General features: G+C 38.3%; 2 protein-coding genes across 9 annotated transcripts in view; both read left to right on the top strand.

Annotated features, from left to right (window-relative positions):
• LOC139965474 (uncharacterized) overlaps positions 1-18,019 on the top strand; it is a 172,637-nt gene that overhangs the window by 62,295 nt on the left and 92,323 nt on the right. For 4 of the 6 annotated variants that reach the window (XM_071967865.1, XM_071967872.1, XM_071967870.1 and 1 more), the window contains 3 exons: positions 788-940; positions 1,534-1,650; positions 2,747-2,867. In XM_071967865.1, coding sequence (XP_071823966.1) covers positions 1,568-1,650; positions 2,747-2,867 — 204 coding nt within the window. In that variant the 5' untranslated portion in view covers positions 788-940; positions 1,534-1,567. Of the gene's footprint in view, positions 1-787; positions 941-1,533; positions 1,651-2,746; positions 2,868-4,321; positions 4,418-18,019 lie in introns of all 6 variants that reach the window. The other 2 variants (XM_071967871.1, XM_071967867.1) reach the window with 1 other exon arrangement.
• Positions 6,953-18,006, top strand: LOC139965490 (terminal nucleotidyltransferase 4B-like). Of its 3 annotated transcripts, XM_071967908.1 has the most exons (7): positions 10,246-10,401; positions 10,768-10,966; positions 11,404-11,604; positions 12,984-13,176; positions 13,574-13,694; positions 14,235-14,624; positions 14,959-18,006. In XM_071967908.1, exons 3-6 carry the CDS (start codon positions 11,524-11,526, stop codon positions 14,512-14,514), a joined length of 675 nt encoding a protein of 224 aa, XP_071824009.1. In that variant the 5' UTR covers positions 10,246-10,401; positions 10,768-10,966; positions 11,404-11,523; the 3' UTR covers positions 14,515-14,624; positions 14,959-18,006. The 3 variants fall into 3 exon arrangements, with proteins under 3 accessions (XP_071824010.1, XP_071824009.1, XP_071824011.1); XM_071967910.1 differs by lacking the exon at positions 10,246-10,401 and having other exon boundaries at positions 10,770-10,966; positions 11,404-11,459; XM_071967909.1 differs by lacking the exons at positions 10,246-10,401; positions 10,768-10,966; positions 11,404-11,604 and adding an exon at positions 6,953-6,988.

Here is an 18,019-nt window from a genome sequence, read left to right as displayed (position 1 = left end):
ATTGGTCATAAAAGGTGTTCTTACTTTAGATGTCATTTAAAGGTTAGCTGAGGTCACATGAGGTCAAAATGTTCATATCAAAGCCTACTCCTCTGACAGCTTTTGTGTTATTGTGACTTTAGTTGGCCATGCATGGGGATCATCAGTTAATGGGCCACAAAAGTGATTCATTTGTAATATGGTCAAAGGTCATCTCAGGTCATCTCAGTGATATCAAATACTGCCTCAGAAACATAGCCAAAATGTGTTTGGGAGCATCACCAGCTGGGTTTCTTAACTAGGTTACCTTCTCAACTGGGCCCAACTAGGTTCTCAACTGAGACTCCTCTCAACTAGGTCCTACTGGGTTCCTGTCATTGTAACTGAACTGAGCTTTTCAAAAGGATTTCTATCAATACAATGGCTTAGCTGAGTCTGGAAGTTACTGTAAAGCAGTCTCAACTACAACTCAACAACATGATGTTCAGTTACTAAATCTAACAGTAGTTACCCATCTTGAGATAATGTTGTTTCAAGCTAGCATGTCACCTACTTACAATCCCACTCACAACATACACGTACATACCAGCTTCACTACATGAGAAACCACTAAAAGACAAACAGTTTTCTTGCAATCAACAATATTTGTTAATTCTTGGAGTACAACTAACCATTACATACCTTGTTCAATATTTTGAAGACATCAGGTAGTTTGCAGTTGAGCTACAGTGTCATTGCAGCTCTAGTTGTGAATTGAAATGATTAATTAATATATCTCTTCTTTTTCTTCCTTCTAATGATGATACAGATCCTCAGAGAGGGAAGTTTGGACAATGATAATATCCGAATGTTGCTAATGCTCCTCCTTATAATCACGTTGCTGAACATTCTCTCGGAGGGAGATGATGCCCAGAACATCTCCTGGCAGACATTTATTAATGACATGTTAGCCAAAGGAGAGGTGAAATATTTTATTTTTGATTTCATGATTTTCAAATTTGTAACTTTGCAATTTTTTAGTCATAATTTCTTTTAAGTTTTCGAAAAATTGGTCACTTTTTATCTACAAAAATAGAAAGGAGACTGGAGTTACTTTTTTCTTCATTACTAATCAATTTTGACTTAAGGTTTTCAGCAAAAGTGGAGTAGTGGGAGGAGTCACATGCCAGCTATGCCACCCATCTCCACCGTCCCAATGTGATAGATATTTCTCAAAAAGATGGTTTAGGAGTTTCATTAAATATGTCAAAGTGTTGGTCTTGCTTTGTTCAAATAATAATTTGGCTTGTAAAATCCTGTAACTTGTGATATAGTCAGATTAAAGACAAAACAGAACCAGATACATCAGTTAGGTAAGAACTTTGCATCCTTGAGATTATAAAACTTTAAGAGAAGTCAGTGTCCACTGGTATTTGTCTTTCCAGATACCATTATTAAAAGTATTATTGAAAGTAAATGGAGTTTCATGAAACCCTTTTGTACAAACTGTTGAAAGCATACGTTTGCATGTTAACAATTTTCCATTTTCCCTGCCGCATCTTTAACTTGGAAAAGGTCAAAGGTCTGTCTGTCACATACTACGATTCTGATGGAAGTGGTGAGGCATCCAATCCAGAATCTGACGTTGTCCATGTGTTCTTGCATGATGGTGCCATCGTGTATGGTAGAGAGGTAAGAACTTAACAGGTTATGAGGCATGCAATAGGGTATTGACTGTTGAGTATACTTTGGGGAACAGGGCATATTATGGGAGACGGGCAATGATATGAGAAATTGATAATGCTATGGGGAATGGTGCATACTATTGGGAGTGAGTCATAGATTGATGGATGGACCATGCTATAGGGAATGGACTCAATGGAGCATACTATTGAGATGGACCATGCTATGGGGAATGGAGCATTTATATGGTGATGGACCCTGCTATGGGGAATGGAACAAACTATTGGGATGGACCATGCAATAGGGAATGGAGCATTATATGAGTATGGACCATGCTATGGGGAATGGAGCTTACTATTGAGATGGAACATGCTATGGGGAATGGAGCATTTTATAAGTATGGACCATGCTATAGGGAATGGGTCATACTATTGAGATGGACCATGCTATGGGGAATGGAGCATTATATGAGTTTGGACCATGCTGTAGGGAACGAAGCATATTATTGGGATGGACCATGCTATGGTGATATGGAGCATACCATTGGGAGTGAGTCATAGTTGGAGGGATGGACCATGCTATAGGGAATGGAGCCTTTTATCAGTTTGGACCATGGGTGGAGGAGGCGGGTACAATATGGAGGGGCAAAAACATCAAAGGGCAGTGGAACATGTGACTGTTATTTGTGGGGGCAGGGCAGAAAGATATTGCTGACATTTTCCAACCAAATGGAACCTCTGTTCATTCCATACAACAAATTCTAGTCTTTGAATGATTTGTTACATATTTTTCAACAAGAAGGCACTTTTGTAGTTACAATTTTATAATTATAAAATCATAAGAAGGTTACTTTTTGTCACTAGAAAGGAGCACTTGCAATTAATGGGTGACCTTTTCACAAAAGGGGCAGTTTTTCACAAAACTAGAAGGGCATGTGACCCCACCCCCCCCCCTCTCTTCATTGCTTCTAGTTCTACCATCCCAGTCTATGTGGTAAACACTTTAAAAATAACACTCAAACTTTCAGTACTGGCACTTTAAACTTTTGGTTGGGTAGACTTATGAATATTCATTATTGATATTATTCTTGATTCCTTCTTTGCAGTGATATCTACCTTGTCGTTTTCGGAGATCTAGGAGACAATCCCTGCTGTCGCCTCGGAGAGGAGCTAAAGAACAGTGCACTCCCTTCACAAGGGACCATAAAAGTACTGGATAAAGCCACTGTAAGTCCAATTATTGTCAGGAAATATCTTCTTCTGGTCAAATATGTCTGTGTTTGTTGAAATGTGCACAACTCTGAAGGGAAAGAAAACTGTATTAAATAGATAGTGAGAGTAAATGTTGTTTGCAATCAACAAACCCTGCTTAGTCATCTGTCTAGTATTTCTATAGACTATCCAAGTTTATCTAAGTCCATTAGAAGCCGTCCACTCTGCTAGTGGGTCACACTATTTGGTAAGAAACAATCACCAAAGGGCAACTTGGAGAGAAAAATGAATTTCACGTAGTTGCTTCTTTGAATGGTTGATCTATAACGAAGCGAATGTGGGTAGTGTTCCAGAAGTGGAGGGGGGGGGGGGGTGAGGGGAGTGATAAAATATTCTGACCATGTAGTCTAGATAGATAGGAAAGTGCATATGCAGGCTGGGCAGACAGGTTAGTATGTCCTGCATAAATCCACATGTTATCTGGTTAAGTGATAAGAAACAGTGTAGTGTATTGTACAGTGATTAGTGTATAGCTGACTTATATAAGCCTTTCTGGTATGAGTGAAGTAAGAGCATAGTGTCCAAAGGTTTTGGATCCCAGGGTGTGCACTGAGCTACTTGTTAAAGTTGTCATAATGGCCACTGCCTAGCTAGCTTGCACCACCAGGACAAGGAACATATGAATACAGTGATACTTCAGTTTTGGATTTTGTAAAAGAATGTTTAAGGATGCCTGAAATTCATCCCTTAATATTTAAAAATATTGTCCAGAAGTTTCATATTAATTATTGATAGATAACCTAAAAATACAAAACAACACTTCACCAAAGCATATTCATATCTGCTTTATAGGTTGGAAGAGAATGACATTTGATGCTTACCACATGCCCTCCAGAAGTTTGTAACAGTACGAACATGTGAGGTCCTGTAAAGGCAATTTTATAATAGTAGGAATTAGGTAGCATAGAGTTCTGTGGACACTCCTCACAACCACAGCCCTCTCACCCCCTCCCCCTCCTCACAACCACAGCCCTCTCACCCCCCTCCTCACAACCAAAGCCCTCTCATCACCCCCCCCCCCCCTTCCTGTATGTAGACTGATCTGGTAACCTGTTAACAGCTCGTCCTCCTCATTCTCAATCCAATTTCAAACATGCATATTTTTGACATGGATTTTGTTTATCCAGTTTTTCACATTTGTTACCTATTAGCCATGGAATCATGGCTTCTCACAAACTCTGGATGCTTCTATAACAGCCACTACTTGTACAGTAGGAGGCCAATGGAGTGATGCCAACATTTCTGCCATGAGCGATTTCAGATTTTTATAGTTAACTCACTACCTATAGCCCAACTCATTTCTTTGTAAAAAAAAAAGGGGGTACACATTTCCCGATCTGATGAAGTGATGAAGTCATAAATTATTATCTGAGTTTGGATTATTTTAATATATTTTTTTTTCTATAAAGGTGCCCATGGTGAAACTGACAGATGCCTTCAATCAGATTCGGGTTGATATCAGCTTTAATGTAAAAACCGCCACAGAATGTGCCGAGCTTATTGAGGTGAGCTATATGAAACAGTTGAATGTAGTTTGCTGTGCCACATTTTAAAAATTGTTCCAAAAAGAAGAGAATTACAAAGTAGGTTTTGTTAAATTGACCAGTGACCAAAAATTTGTGGAATTGATGGGGGATGAAGTGACTTTGGTGTAATTTAGAGTAGAAGTAAGTAATTTTTGGTTCATGCTTTTTGGGAAGCAAGGAACCTGTGCATTCAACTTGACGTGTGTGTGTGTGTGTGACGCTTGGCTTGTGTACATGATATCTCAATAAGGAAATGATGTATCATGATCAAACTTTGTGGGTGGATAACTCTTAGTGAGAGTAAGATCCCTATTGTTTTTGGTGCCTGTGAAGGTCACCAAAGGTCAGTAAGAGGCCAAAAAACAAATATAAAAAAAAGCAGTATCTCCCATTGACAGGGTCTAACATGGTTGATATTTTGGGAATAGTTGTGAATGGGGTAAGGGATCATTTCCAAACATAAAGATCATTTGATCCAAGGTCAACAAAGGTCAATTAGGGGTCAAACACTAGTATTTTGCAATAACTTGAGAACGAAATGTCCGTCAAGGTTAGGAGTGATGCTATTGTAACCCAGTTGTTGACCCGCATCTAGGTGACCTGTGACCTCAGGTTGACCTGCGGTGACCTATATCAGTTTCTTTGGTTATTTGAATTTTCGGGGCCATAGTCAGATCTCAAAGATACCTTCCGATCAAAATTGTCCCTGGTTGACCCCTGTGTGACCTTCGTGTGCAAAGTTATCAGAGGTCTTGGTTTTGTTTTTTTAATAAGTACAGTTAGGATCGTCGTACAGACTTGTCATGTTGTTTCTGGAATCAGCGTGTAAAACTACATCTGACAGTAAGGTCAAAGGTCAAATTTTGAGAAATATGCTCATTTAAGGAGATACAGGGCAAAACAAGAAAGGTTGTCATTATTTTGATACTGATAAAGCTCTTTGTGCTCTATAGAGGAAACCAACTCCAACTCCAACAAAGTTATGAGGGGCCAAAGGTTGGTTTTGATACCTTATTAGCAATAACATTGTGTGTGTACATTGGAGCACATGACAATTTTAGGAGAGGTTTCACATCACAAAGGGGAATATTTTTGATGAAAGTCCAAAGGAAATATTAATCAAATCTTAAATTCTCCTTTTGTTCTTTCTCAGAACTTTATCTCTCAGTTTCCCACCCTCCCACAATTGGTGTTTGTCTTGAAGCAGTTTCTACTGCAGAGAGACTTAAAAGGATTGTCTGGTGGCCCAAAGAAGTTACCTTAAAAAATAGTAAATAATTTTCCAAACATGTAGTCAAAGTATGAGAACGCTAATGTTGCGTTTGACAGAGAAACGATTTTTTAATCGTTATGGATAGACATTTCAAATATGATTTGAACAGTACAATACGTGACGTCAGCTCTGCCATAGCAGATTGCGTCATAACCCACCCTCCGCACAGTACCTATACGGTAATCACAACAAAAACAGCGTTTGTATACAGATAAATTTCTTCCTTAATTTCCGGTGAAATTTCTTAAAAATTAGATATGTTTTCAAAAACTCCTTAAGCCGCCATGTACTTGAGCGGTGGTTCCGTGGTATTTGTGTAACACAAGGTAAATTTTAACAGCAGACTCCGAGTTGTTCCGGCTATACATCGCGCTATCCAGCTCCAACGCGAAAAATGTTCGCATGTAGGCTGTACTCAAACGTTGACAATCGGACAGTTCTGCGAAGCCTAAGCTTCTCAGCGCTATATTCTGCTCTGACAACGATTCGATCAATTTCTTCAATAATTTCCGGTGAAATTTCTTATAAATTAGATATGATTTAAAAAACTCCTTAAGCCGCAATATATGTAGTAGATCGGTGTTTCGTGGTCTTTGTGTAACACAAGATAAGTTTTAACAGCAGGCTCTTGGTTGTTTATACATCGCGGTATCCAGCTCCAGCGCGAAGAATGTTCGCGTGTATAGGCTGTACTCTAACGTTTACAATCGGACAGTTCTGCGATGACATCGATCCCGCCAAGTTTCATCTTTCGGTTTAACGAATACTTTATAAGTTTCCTTTTACTGTTAATTTGATCCGTGAATTTTATTTCAGCGATTTCGAAGAACAGTTAAAGAACTGTGGTTTGAGTGTGAGTGTACTATGTGTAACGCTATACAAGTACACCAACTGAGCATCGTAGTATACGTTCGCGAGTATGTACGTTATATATATGAGGCAATTCAATGTGCTTACACGTGAGTTAATTTGCTGCGGAATTGGGAGTGCTAACTTCAAGTCGCCTGTTTTGCCTATCTGCAAGCACTACGTCAAACACCATATTGAAGCGTTCGAACAAACGGTACTTTTGGTGAGAAACTGGTGAATTTGAAAACCAGATTTCTACAAGAAGAAAACGTCGAATGGGGATAATTTTTACATGGTTAGAAAGAGAAAAATAATAACTACAAGGACAATGTATCAAAATCTTCCACCAGACAATTCCTTTAAACGAAGTCTGGACTGGTGGCATCAGTTCCTATGGCCTCATCCTGATGATTGTCAGCTTCCTACAGGTAACATTTCTAGCAGATTATAGTGAGTATGAGATAGTCACAACCGTAACACCATCACTTAAAAGGATTGTCTGGTGGCCCAAAGAAGTTGCCTTAAAAAATAGTAAATAATTTTCCAAACATGTTGTCAAAGTATGAGAACGCTAATGTTGCGTTTGACAGAGAAACGATTTTTTAATCGTTATGGATAGACACTTCAAATATGATTTGAACAGTACAATACGTGACGTCAGCTCTGCCATAGCAGATTGCGTCATAACCCACCCTCCGCACAGTACCTATACGGTAATCACAACAAAAACAGCGTGTGTATACAGATAAATTTCTTCCTTAATTTCCGGTGAAATTTCTTAAAAATTAGATATGTTTTCAAAAACTCCTTAAGCCACCATGTACTTGAGCGGTGGTTCCGTGGTCTTTGTGTAACACAAGGTAAATTTTAACAGCAGACTCTGAGTTGTTCAGGCTATGCATCGCGCTATCCAGCTCCAACGCGAAAAATGTTCGCATGTAGGCTGTACTCAAACGTTGACAATCGGACAGTTCTGCGAAGCCTAAGCTTTTCAGCGCTATATTCTGCTCTGACAACGATTCGATCAATTTCTTCAATAATTTCCGGTGAAATTTCTTATAAATTAGATATGATTTAAAAAACTCCTTAAGCCGTAATATATTTAGTAGATCGGTGGTTTCGTGGTCTTTGTGTAACACAAGATAAGTTTTAACAGCAGGCTCTTCGTTGTTTATACATCGCGGTATCCAGCTCCAGCGCGAAGAATGTTCGCGTGTATAGGCTACTGTAACGTTTACAATCGGACAGTTCTGCGATGACATCGATCCCGCCAAGTTTCATCTTTCGGTTTAACGAATACTTTATAAGTTTCCTTTTACTGTTAATTTGATCCGTGAATTTTATTTCAGCGAGTTCGAAGAACAGTTAATGAACTGTGGTTTGAGTGTGAGTGTACTATGTGTAACGCTATACAAGTACACCAACTGAGCATAGTAGTATATACGTTCGCGAGTATGTACGTTATATATATGAGGCAATTCAATGTGCTTACACGTGAGTTAATTTGCTGCGGAATTGGGAGTGCTAACTTCAAGTCGCCTGTTTTGCCTATCTGCAAGCACTACGTCAAACACCATATTGAAGCGTTCGAACAAACGGTACTTTTGGTGAGAAACTGGTGAATTTGAAAACCAGATTTCTACAAGAAGAAAATGTCGAATGGGGACAATTTTTACATGGTTAGAAAGAGAAAAATAATAACTACAAGGACAATGTATCAAAATCTTCCACCAGACAATTCCTTTAAGCCATTTTCTTGAGTGATGTGATTACCTTCTTCTGTCCTGCCACAGTTGAGGAAGCTCTTCTAGTTTATGACAACCACAACCACATTACTGCATCTCTAATGAGGAGAGAATTCCACCTCTGTTTGTGGTTATAGATAGTGTTCGACCGATTGTATGACAATCGGTTTTACAGATTACTGATTAATTCCTGTGACAATCGGCCGATTGCCGATTACCGATTATTTCAAAATTTTTGTGGAACTGGCCCAATGTATGATTTAGTGTTATGCATGATTACCAACTTCTAGGCCAATACAATCAAAGATGTAAATGAACAACTTAACTTTTCACAGTAAAGATTAGTGGAGCAAGTGAAGAACACTGTTATACATACATAGGGTGATGTACGATTATAACGAGGAGTCGCAATATTGCAATACCGCCACAACACAGTATTGTACAGACTACAGAAGGGGGAAAATAGTAGCCATTGGCTACGAAATGAAAAACAAAAAAGTTAGGGAAAGCTTTTACAACTGCTTTTAGAATTTAGAACCATTGTCAATGTTGCAACTCCAACGTAACTAAAGTAAAAAGTTTATCGCAGGTAAATAAAATATTTGTTATTTCGTTAGCTGATATTGAATCATATAAATTGAAATGAAAAATAATGTGCAGGCCTATGACTAGTAAGAGTAAGTTGGCCTGACGTTCGATCCTAGCAGGATCGAAATGTAACGCCACATTACTTATAACCTATTCTTACACAGGCTCTTTAGTGGATAAGCAGTTTGCTAACAATTTTATTTTATTATCAAAAATTAAACAATTCTGAACATTTGCTTCAAGTTTTCAATGATTACCATCTGCGCGGTAAAATTTCCGATCGAACGAACATTGTTTCAAACGATCATACACAGTAAGTCAATGGCGCTTCTCCATTGACTTAACTACATGTGGGAGAATTCGCACACTAAAGTCCCATTGACTTTGTTGCGGCGTGTCACTGGAAATCAGACTTGCACTTAGTCGGTTGCGGTAAGGAGTTTGGTTACTGTTAGCACATATAACACACGCTGCATTGGAAGAAAGTTGCTTGGGGTTTTTCGCAAAAATATGCGTAAGAATGTTTGCCTTATCACAAAATACTGTAATGCAGTAGAACTACTGAGGACTGTCGCCAAACGTGTTTAGGGATTTTTAGCAGTATTGGAGCCTTGATTTCATCACTTTATGTCATTTGTAAAATCTTGGGCGCATTTTCAAACTTAACAGTTCTGAAGGTGGCATACTCCTATTAGAGTCTATATCAATCCGCTCGATTGTTCTCCTTCAGGAAAAGTGCCAAAAAGCAGCGGGAGAACATCTTTTGTGACCTGTTATCAATCATAATCTAGTTTTTTGTGGCTTGCATGTTGAAGAGCATGAATGGAAGTACATGTGGTGTGAGGAGGTTGTGTGGAGTGAAGAGGTTTGTTTACAAGTGACGAAAACTTCCGGCTCGGATAGCAAAAAATCTACATGGTCATGGTACGGAAAATTGATGGTGCCATGAAAGGCCAACTTGTCAGCTATCCGGTGATGGGTAGCGTTTAGCTAGTGAAAACTTCTATCTAGACTTAGAGACCACATTACTTTTGTGATTTAGTGTGTAAGTCAATGGGGCTTTTAATGGGCGTATGCTACCTTAAGCAAAAATGCCAAATTTTTCATTTTAAGTGCTAGAAGTCTCAATTTTGGATCAAAGTAGTTGCTATGGTGTGTAAAAATGGTTTTCAAGCAAACGTCAGAAAATTTCAAGCTTGGGTGATTTTTACGCATAAATTAGTATTACAGCCTTAAAGTACCACAAAGAGCATGTGCGTTTCCATACATTAGGCTAGAATAGCCTTCTGAGCATTTGTAACCAGTTTTCCTCCCCAATAAATATTGGGTCATTAAGCCTTGACCTACCAAAGCTTCCGTAGTATGATTCCTGCCTTGAATCTGCTAAGTAGGTGCCAAATCCACGAAATTCAAAATCCTTCAGAATCAGACCAAAATGCCTGCAGTGTGTTTGACGTGAACGACTAAGTTCAGTGAAATTTGACATCTGTGGGCACCTAAAGTACATGGTAATCATACTTTGGGTTATTTTTGCTAAAGTTGGAAGTACCTGGTGTTTAACTAAGGACAAAAACTCAGTTTCAATGCATGAAATACCCCTAATGTTGTTAGCTTAGGCCTAGGCCTCAGGTTCATAATGGCGCTATGTTAGTATCCTAAACCAAGTCTACACCAGCTGTAGCACAATGTTGTATGAGGTCTGTATCCTAAGTGGAGTGGCTGATGAGGGCTAATACCTTACACAGAGAATGTTTTGAGTCTTATTTAGCAAATAATCCACAAAGGTATGCAATTTCTGCTTCTGCCAATGTGCATCAAGGGGTTTTTGAGCCTACTCACTCCTCATTAGTTTTCTGTTGTTTTGTCAATTTCAGAGAAAGTTGATGTGCTAAGTCCTCAGCATGCACAGCGATATACTTTGAATGGGTGTGGTATCAATGGACTCAACTGGTTAGATGAGGTAACAACAAATCCCAAACAACTCTGACAGCAGAAAGAGATATCCTGATGCTTCCATGGGAGATCTACTGTAGTAACTATAGGAACCAGTGCTTGCCACCAATGAAGAATAAGGTAATTTGACATTGTTGTTCTCTGCCGAGCAACAAATTTGAATGTTTTATCATGAAATATGCCCCCCTATCCACCTCTCTTCCCTTATAACTATCTTTAATACATTGTAATAACCTTTGCACAAACCTTTAAATGGACTGGATATGCTATTGAGGTGAACTGTGTATTTAGATAGCATTCCAGTAAGCTTTCCTTTTGACTACTGTAATACTGTTACAGTGAGGCTGTTGTTTACAAATCCCGATGATCCAGTTTTGGCAAAGAACACCTTCAATTCTCTTCTTTTATTCTTAGTAACTTAACAGTTGCACTGGAGTGACATGCAATATCAGTTTAACATGTTCCAAACAGTTCAGGAATACATTGGGGTATGTCCTGTGGGTCAGTTTGTGAAGAATCTGCTGAGCTAAACAAAAGTAGTTTTCATCACTTTTCAGAGCCAGAGACGAAAAAGCCCTCACCGCTAACCCTTCTATGGATGATGTTTCTGCAGGTAGGGCAAGCCAGACCAAGTGGACTGTGATCAGGGATACCAATAATACCTGCAAGAATCATAGATGCACCCAAATTGGTCAAGCTTATCAAAATTGGTGACTGGAAGTGTTGTTGCAGACACAGACCTGGTTACTGCTTACACAGTATTGCTCATATGTGTATTTACACACTGCACCGTGCATACTGAAATCTCTGAAAATACATCTTTATGGACCTAAAATGATAATTGCATAGATTTCTGTTGTGGTTTATATGGTGACAACTATGAAAAGTAACATTTTGGTGATAAAAAAAAATTTCATCTCTCACTTAAGGTGGCATACGCTTATAAGAGTCTATATCAATCCGCTCGATTGTTCTCCTTCAGGAAAAGTGCCAAAAAGCAGCGGGAGAACATCTTTTGTGACCTGTTATCAATCATAATCTAGTTTTTTGTGGCTTGCATGTTGAAGAGCATGAATGGAAGTACATGTGGTGAGAAAATTGGGTCAATTGAGGCAATTTTAGACCACTTTAGGCCTCCCGGGAGCAGCGTAGGAAATTTGTTTACCACTGAGAGAAGAGGTTTGTTTACAAGTGACGAAAACTTCCGGCTCGGATAGCAAAAAATCTACATGGTCATGGTACGGAAAATTGATGGTGCCATGAAAGGCCAACTTGTCAGCTATCCGGTGATGGGTAGCGTTTAGCTAGTGAAAACTTCTATCTAGACTTAGAGACCACATTACTTTTGTGATTTAGTGTGTAAGTCAATGGGGCTTTTAATGAGTGTATGCTACCTGAAGCTCAGCCATTCTTCAGCCAGACTAGCCTAATGTACGTAGATCTCACAATGAACAAAACCTAATGTTATTGTCTTCACTTTCCAGTTTTCACCTATGGTGAAATGGCCAGAGTGGTTCAGAAGTATATTGATTTGGTGTTTTTACTTAGTATAGACAATTAATCTCTCTTATTAATCGTTTAACATGATGACAAGTGGTCTTGTTAGATGTAACAATCGAAGCAAAAAAAATACGTTGTCCCCCTAAGCTTATCTCGGGTATACTGTATGTTGACACGCGGGTGTACTGCATAATGTGAACTGCCATTATTGGATAGTGCATCGAACAGCATTTGTACAAACTCGCGTGAGGGACTTGCGGTACCGTTACACGGTAGATTAGCGCACCTTCCCCGGTTATGAATAGCATTGAATCGAAATATCAATTTTTTTCTCCTGTTGTGGTTGTGGTGTATCAAAAGCGCGGAAATATACAATCCTTTATGTGGAACGTAATAATCGGTTCCAAATAATCGGTAGCGCAATGGATTTTGCCGATGCCGATTATTTACCGATTGTCTGATGCCGATGCCGATTGTCTAACCGATTATCGGTCGAACACTAGTTATAGACATTAGAAAGCTGCCTTTTCTAATTTGGGCATTCTGGTCTAAGTTGGGTGGGATTTTTTGTTTAGCTCAGACTTGCTCCAATAATCTCTTGTTTTTAATTGAGAAGTTTTCTCCTCTTTCTCTACAGTTACATGTTCCCCCAGAACCAGTCAATTATGGCGTTCTTTTGATTGAATTCTTTGAGCTGTATGGCGTCAACTTCAACTACTTCAAAACAGGAATTACTGTCGAAAATGGCGGTAGCTACTTTCCCAAAGAGGATGCCTCTTTTATGACCGACCGCTGTAGCCTACTCTGTTTAAAAGATCCACTCAATAATGGTAAGTCCAATTTACACTCCCCCATTTTTTTCACTAAAAGTGCAAATTTTATGGTATCAAAGTAGAAATATTCAGAATATTGTCAACCTTTCATTCAATTTGGGATATGTCATAAATATTCCTTTGCATTATAAAATGAAAAGTTTTCTTCTTTAAGGCTTCTGAGTTTTGCTTTATGATACTTTATTTTACTTTGTGTTATCAAATACTGTATATACACACATGTGATGGGAGGGATGGGGTGGAGGGGGCAGTGGGAGGGGAGATGTTTCAGTGATTAAAAGAACAGTATAAAACACAAACATATTTTTACCTTTAATACATGTGGCAGAGAATATAATGAAGATCTGCCAGATTAAGCTATTATTCCATTTTAACATTTCTCTATTGTTGACAGGAGTTGATCTTGGCAGGAACTCTTTTGGGTTCATGGAAGTGAGGAAAGCATTCCATTGTGCCTACCAAGTGCTCACCCAAGCTGTTGTACCTCACATAGACCAAGAAAGTAATGGTCATAGGTCAGTGAATTGCCAGAATTTAGTCTCCTTTTTTCTTTTGCCTTTACTCCAAAAAACTTCTCTTAGAAAATATCGGTTAAAGCTTCCATGTATTTCAGCCCCCCCCCCTCCTCCCCCTACATTACTTTTGATCAATCTGTCAAGTTCTAGCATATTTTATCTATCAGGGTATATTTCCTTTGTCAAACAGTCAGGCCCAAATGAAGCTGGAAGAGACTTTCTTTATAACCTTACCACAGCATAGCGGTACACAATTTTGACTGAAAGTTACATATACTCGTTGTTTTGAAAATTTACTGTCAAAAGGTTTTCTACCAACAAAGGGAAACCAATACTGATTGTCATATGCAGTAAGAAAAGATCGTCGATTGAGATATGTTTACATCTAAACAAAAAAGTGTTGATCCTCAACCTAGATCACACTAGGTTGCTTTCAGAGGTACAGTGTAAATATTTCATTAAGTAACATTACAGTCATTTCCACTCAGATTGTCCCCTAGATTTATTTGTTCCTTTTTCTTTTGGTTTTGCTCCACACAGCATCCTCGGTCGCATTATAAGGGTAACAGACGAAGTGATGGACCATAGGTTATGGGTCCAGCAAAATTGGGCCCGGAAAGCAATGGCTATGTATCCACACAAGTTTTCCATACATTGTAATATACCTCAACCAGATGCCTTCTGTTTACCGGACACAGCCTTGAGGATAGCACAGCCAATCCGCCCTGTGAATGCTACAACCATCATCCTTGCTGACAGTTCTCAGAGAAATAGCCAAGAGACAGGATCTTGCCAAGAGGTCAACAAAAAAGTGCAATGAACCCCACTGCTGCCACCAATATGTCCAACTCCAACGATGTCGTCAACAACAAAATCACGTCTTTATCTTCTTCTTCCTCTGGTGAAATTGTGTCTAGTTCCAGTGATTCTGTAAGTTGTCTGCTCAATATTGCAATTTAATCCACTCCTCTCAAATACTGAAAAGAAAAAAAGACAGGTCCAAAAACATTTGGAAACATTTTACAGGATATTATAATATTTCTTCTTACACTCTGGTGGCCTTTTTTGTCTGTCCTTGCATCCATAATGAATGATTATTTGTTAAAAAATTAAGTGATTCTCTTTGAAATACCTATTTGCGATGGGGGAAGGGTGGGGTGGGGGTACTGTCTTGCACTTTTGGCACTTTTTGCCTGTCATATAATGTGCCATCAAATCTGAATCAGATAAAAATCATTTTGTTTTCCCTTTTGTAATTTTCTAGGAATCAGAAATGTCTTCACAAACTTCTGGTTCTTCCAAGGACACCATCGACTCTGTCCAAGGACCCTCTAAAAGGGAGACTGTCCCTAGTGTTGAACCTGAAACTAGTACTGACAAAGCCTGGACACAGGAAATTAAGAAACCAGTCTCCCATGGGCAGACGTATCACAAACAATCAAAATTCGGCAAACGGTGCAATCATACTTCTAACTCTGTTCGTGGTAACGCAGGGAACTCGCTCAGTAAGCAGACCGCCAAGGAGCGGCAAGTAGTCACGCCTCATATTGAGGTCACCGTCTCATCCAATAACAAGTCTGAAATTCAAACGTCTCTGCCGAAGGGAAACTCCTGAAATTCTCCAGGAGGGACCTCTTCGTCTTTACAGCCAGTGGTATCAAAGACTTATAGAAGCAAGAATTATACCAACCAGCATGGCAAATTCCGCCACAATAGCGGTGGCAACTCAACCCAGAGTGGCAGCAGTGGCAGAGACAATAATAACAATGGCAGTCAAAATAGTAACTCTGTTAACAAAAGATTAAAGAAGAAGCATAAAAAGGATAACTCTAAGAGAGGGGCAAAGAACTGAGTCAAAAGATGAGACAAAAAGTGCCTGTATTATCTTGGTTTAATTTATGAAAGCGACAAGATTGATTGGGGGACAAGAAAACCAACAAAGAAGACTGTGAAATTGGTAAACAGACAAGACTTTAGAAGTAATCTAGAAAATCAGCTGTGCTTTGATTAAGGAGAGAGAAAAAAAGTATTGCTGTTAGTTCGGTTTCATGATTTGTGATGTAAGTGGATGTACTGAAATGAGCAATTAAAAGTGTCTACCGTGACTCCAATCTGAAATTCACTCAAAGAGAGTCTGTTTATTCAGTATTAATGTGTTGCTAATCTCAAAGTGAAGCGGATAGTAATCAAACACGTCTACTTTCACACTGTCAGCCTTGTCAACAATGCAATTATTGTTTATATCAAATCTTTTTCTCTCAATAATTTTTTTTTAACTATTCAGTGACAAAGACACCATATTTTGTTGGTTTTTTGCTCACCTAGGAAGAGAATATAAAGCATAGTAAAAAGCATAAAAAAATATTATTTATGTTGTCATACTGTGACAGGAGAAGAAGCAAGATGATGGAAAGTTTATAGTGTCGATATCAATGCAAAAACAACTAAAAAAGATAAACATGAATACAAAACATAAAGACACCCCACCGCCCCCACCCAAAAAAAATGCTAGAAAAAAAGAAAAGAAAAAACAATTTGACAGCAAATGACTTGTACAGGAAGATCACAGAGAAGTAGGAAAGATATTATATTATTATTATGCAGGAGTTCACTTTTCTTTTAGTAAAGACTTGGTTTTGACAAGATTAGTGGATGTTAGTTCTAACAGTTTATTTTTGTGACATTTTTTATGGCTTTGAGAAGAAATTTTTATCTGTTACCTAGAGCAATAATTGTGAAGTAACCAAGGAAGTGGGCAAGAGGTATATATTGTTTCTGAAATTGTAAAGCAGAGTTGGTCTCCATATCTTCAAACTGTTCTTGTATTCGCCATTTCGACAAAGGTGAATTTGATAGGAGGGTATGTGTGTGATTATCTGTTGCAGGTTGGATTTTGGTGCATTAATCAGTTGTTAGGTAGTGAAGGTGCCAAGCTATAATTTTTTTCTTCATTTTTATAGGACTTTCTTACTTTGGGAGTTATGCTGATTTGTGTCTGGTTTTTAAGAAGGGACTGGTAAACATTTTAAAATTGTTGCTATTGGCCCAAAAATATATAAATAAAATAGCCAAAAAAGTGAAGGGATATAAAATATACAAAGGTTAAATTGATAAGATGTGGTAATGGTTGGAAACACATTAGTGTACTATAGTAAGGTTAGTTTGAGTGATATGGGAAAGGGTAGGTGGGTGGCAAAGAGGTCCTTTAATCTGTCATTAGCAGTTACAACGAGATATCTTCTTGGTCACAACTAATTATTGCTGGGCAAGTCGTTACAGGTAATCAAGATTCTCCCTCGCTGCCCTATACTTTTCATGAATTTCAAAACCCATGAAACATAAATACTGTTTCTTATTTGTTTCACGATGTACAGGACATGGTCTTGTGTTGTGGATATGTGTGTGTTTGGGAGATGTGGGGTGTGGGAGAAGGGGGGTGGGTAGACATGGGTGGAGGTTGGAGGAAATTAGTGATCAAATTAATCCATTAACAGCAGCAAACTTTATAGACCAATTCAAAAAGGGTAGTACTTAAATAACTTGTGAAATGGAAATTCATAGTAACAGGGTCATATTAGATCATGTAATTGACTTCAGAAAGATAAAAAAAAAATTAAACAGAATAATTGGAAGAGCTTGAGTAGGAGAAACTCATAATATAATTGTTATATTGTTGAGGAAAAAATGTATTTTGTTTGTTACTATTTGATATAAGTAAGATCAACCAGAAGAATAGAAGATTTGGGGGGGGGGGGGGGGTAGGCATTCAGGAGCATCTTATTGCATTAGGACTCATGTGATTATTCTCAAGTGATCAAATTTAAAAAAAAAGTATAAGGAATTGAGGCAATGCCATGACATTCATAGAGAGAATTTGGGATGGCAAAGATTAAAATATAGTAGTTGCTAAAACCTATGACATAAAATGCAGTATAACATTTAATTTTTGTTCTTTATATTATTATGAAAACATAAAAAGAGAAAATACCAGTTGTAACTGTGAAGTAAAAACTAAAAAAAAAGTCAGTTTTATTTGGTTTTGCCTGACAGCATTAGACTGTATATAATGACAGAACAAAAAAATGACTAAAAAATACAAAAATTCCCACCGGACATTAGGAATTGTTACATCTTAAGTGAGTTACCCCTTTTGGTATCCTTTTGTTTATAATTGACTGTAACCATTATTGTCTCCATTTTTAGATATTAATAGTGAATTCAATTAAAACCTTTGAGGTATTTTGGATATTCATGAAGCACAATGATCAGAAATGCATCCAATTATAGGTTTTATGGTTGTGGGGGGGGGGGGGGGACACACTAAA

This window comes from Apostichopus japonicus, chromosome 3, assembly GCF_037975245.1.
Source record: "Apostichopus japonicus isolate 1M-3 chromosome 3, ASM3797524v1, whole genome shotgun sequence".
In the NCBI taxonomy this organism is placed as follows: domain Eukaryota; kingdom Metazoa; phylum Echinodermata; class Holothuroidea; order Aspidochirotida; family Stichopodidae; genus Apostichopus; species Apostichopus japonicus.
This window is presented reverse-complemented; position numbering and strand designations above follow the sequence as displayed.

Coding starts and splice junctions, on each gene's coding strand:
- LOC139965490 (XM_071967908.1), top strand. CDS start 11,524: ATGCACCCAAATTGGTCAAGCTTATCAAAATTGGTGACTGGAAGTGTT. Junction 11,605..12,983: donor ACCTGGTTACTGCTTACACA/GTATTGCTCATA, acceptor CTTTCTCTACAG/TTACATGTTCCCCCAGAACC. Junction 13,177..13,573: donor AAAAGATCCACTCAATAATG/GTAAGTCCAATT, acceptor TATTGTTGACAG/GAGTTGATCTTGGCAGGAAC.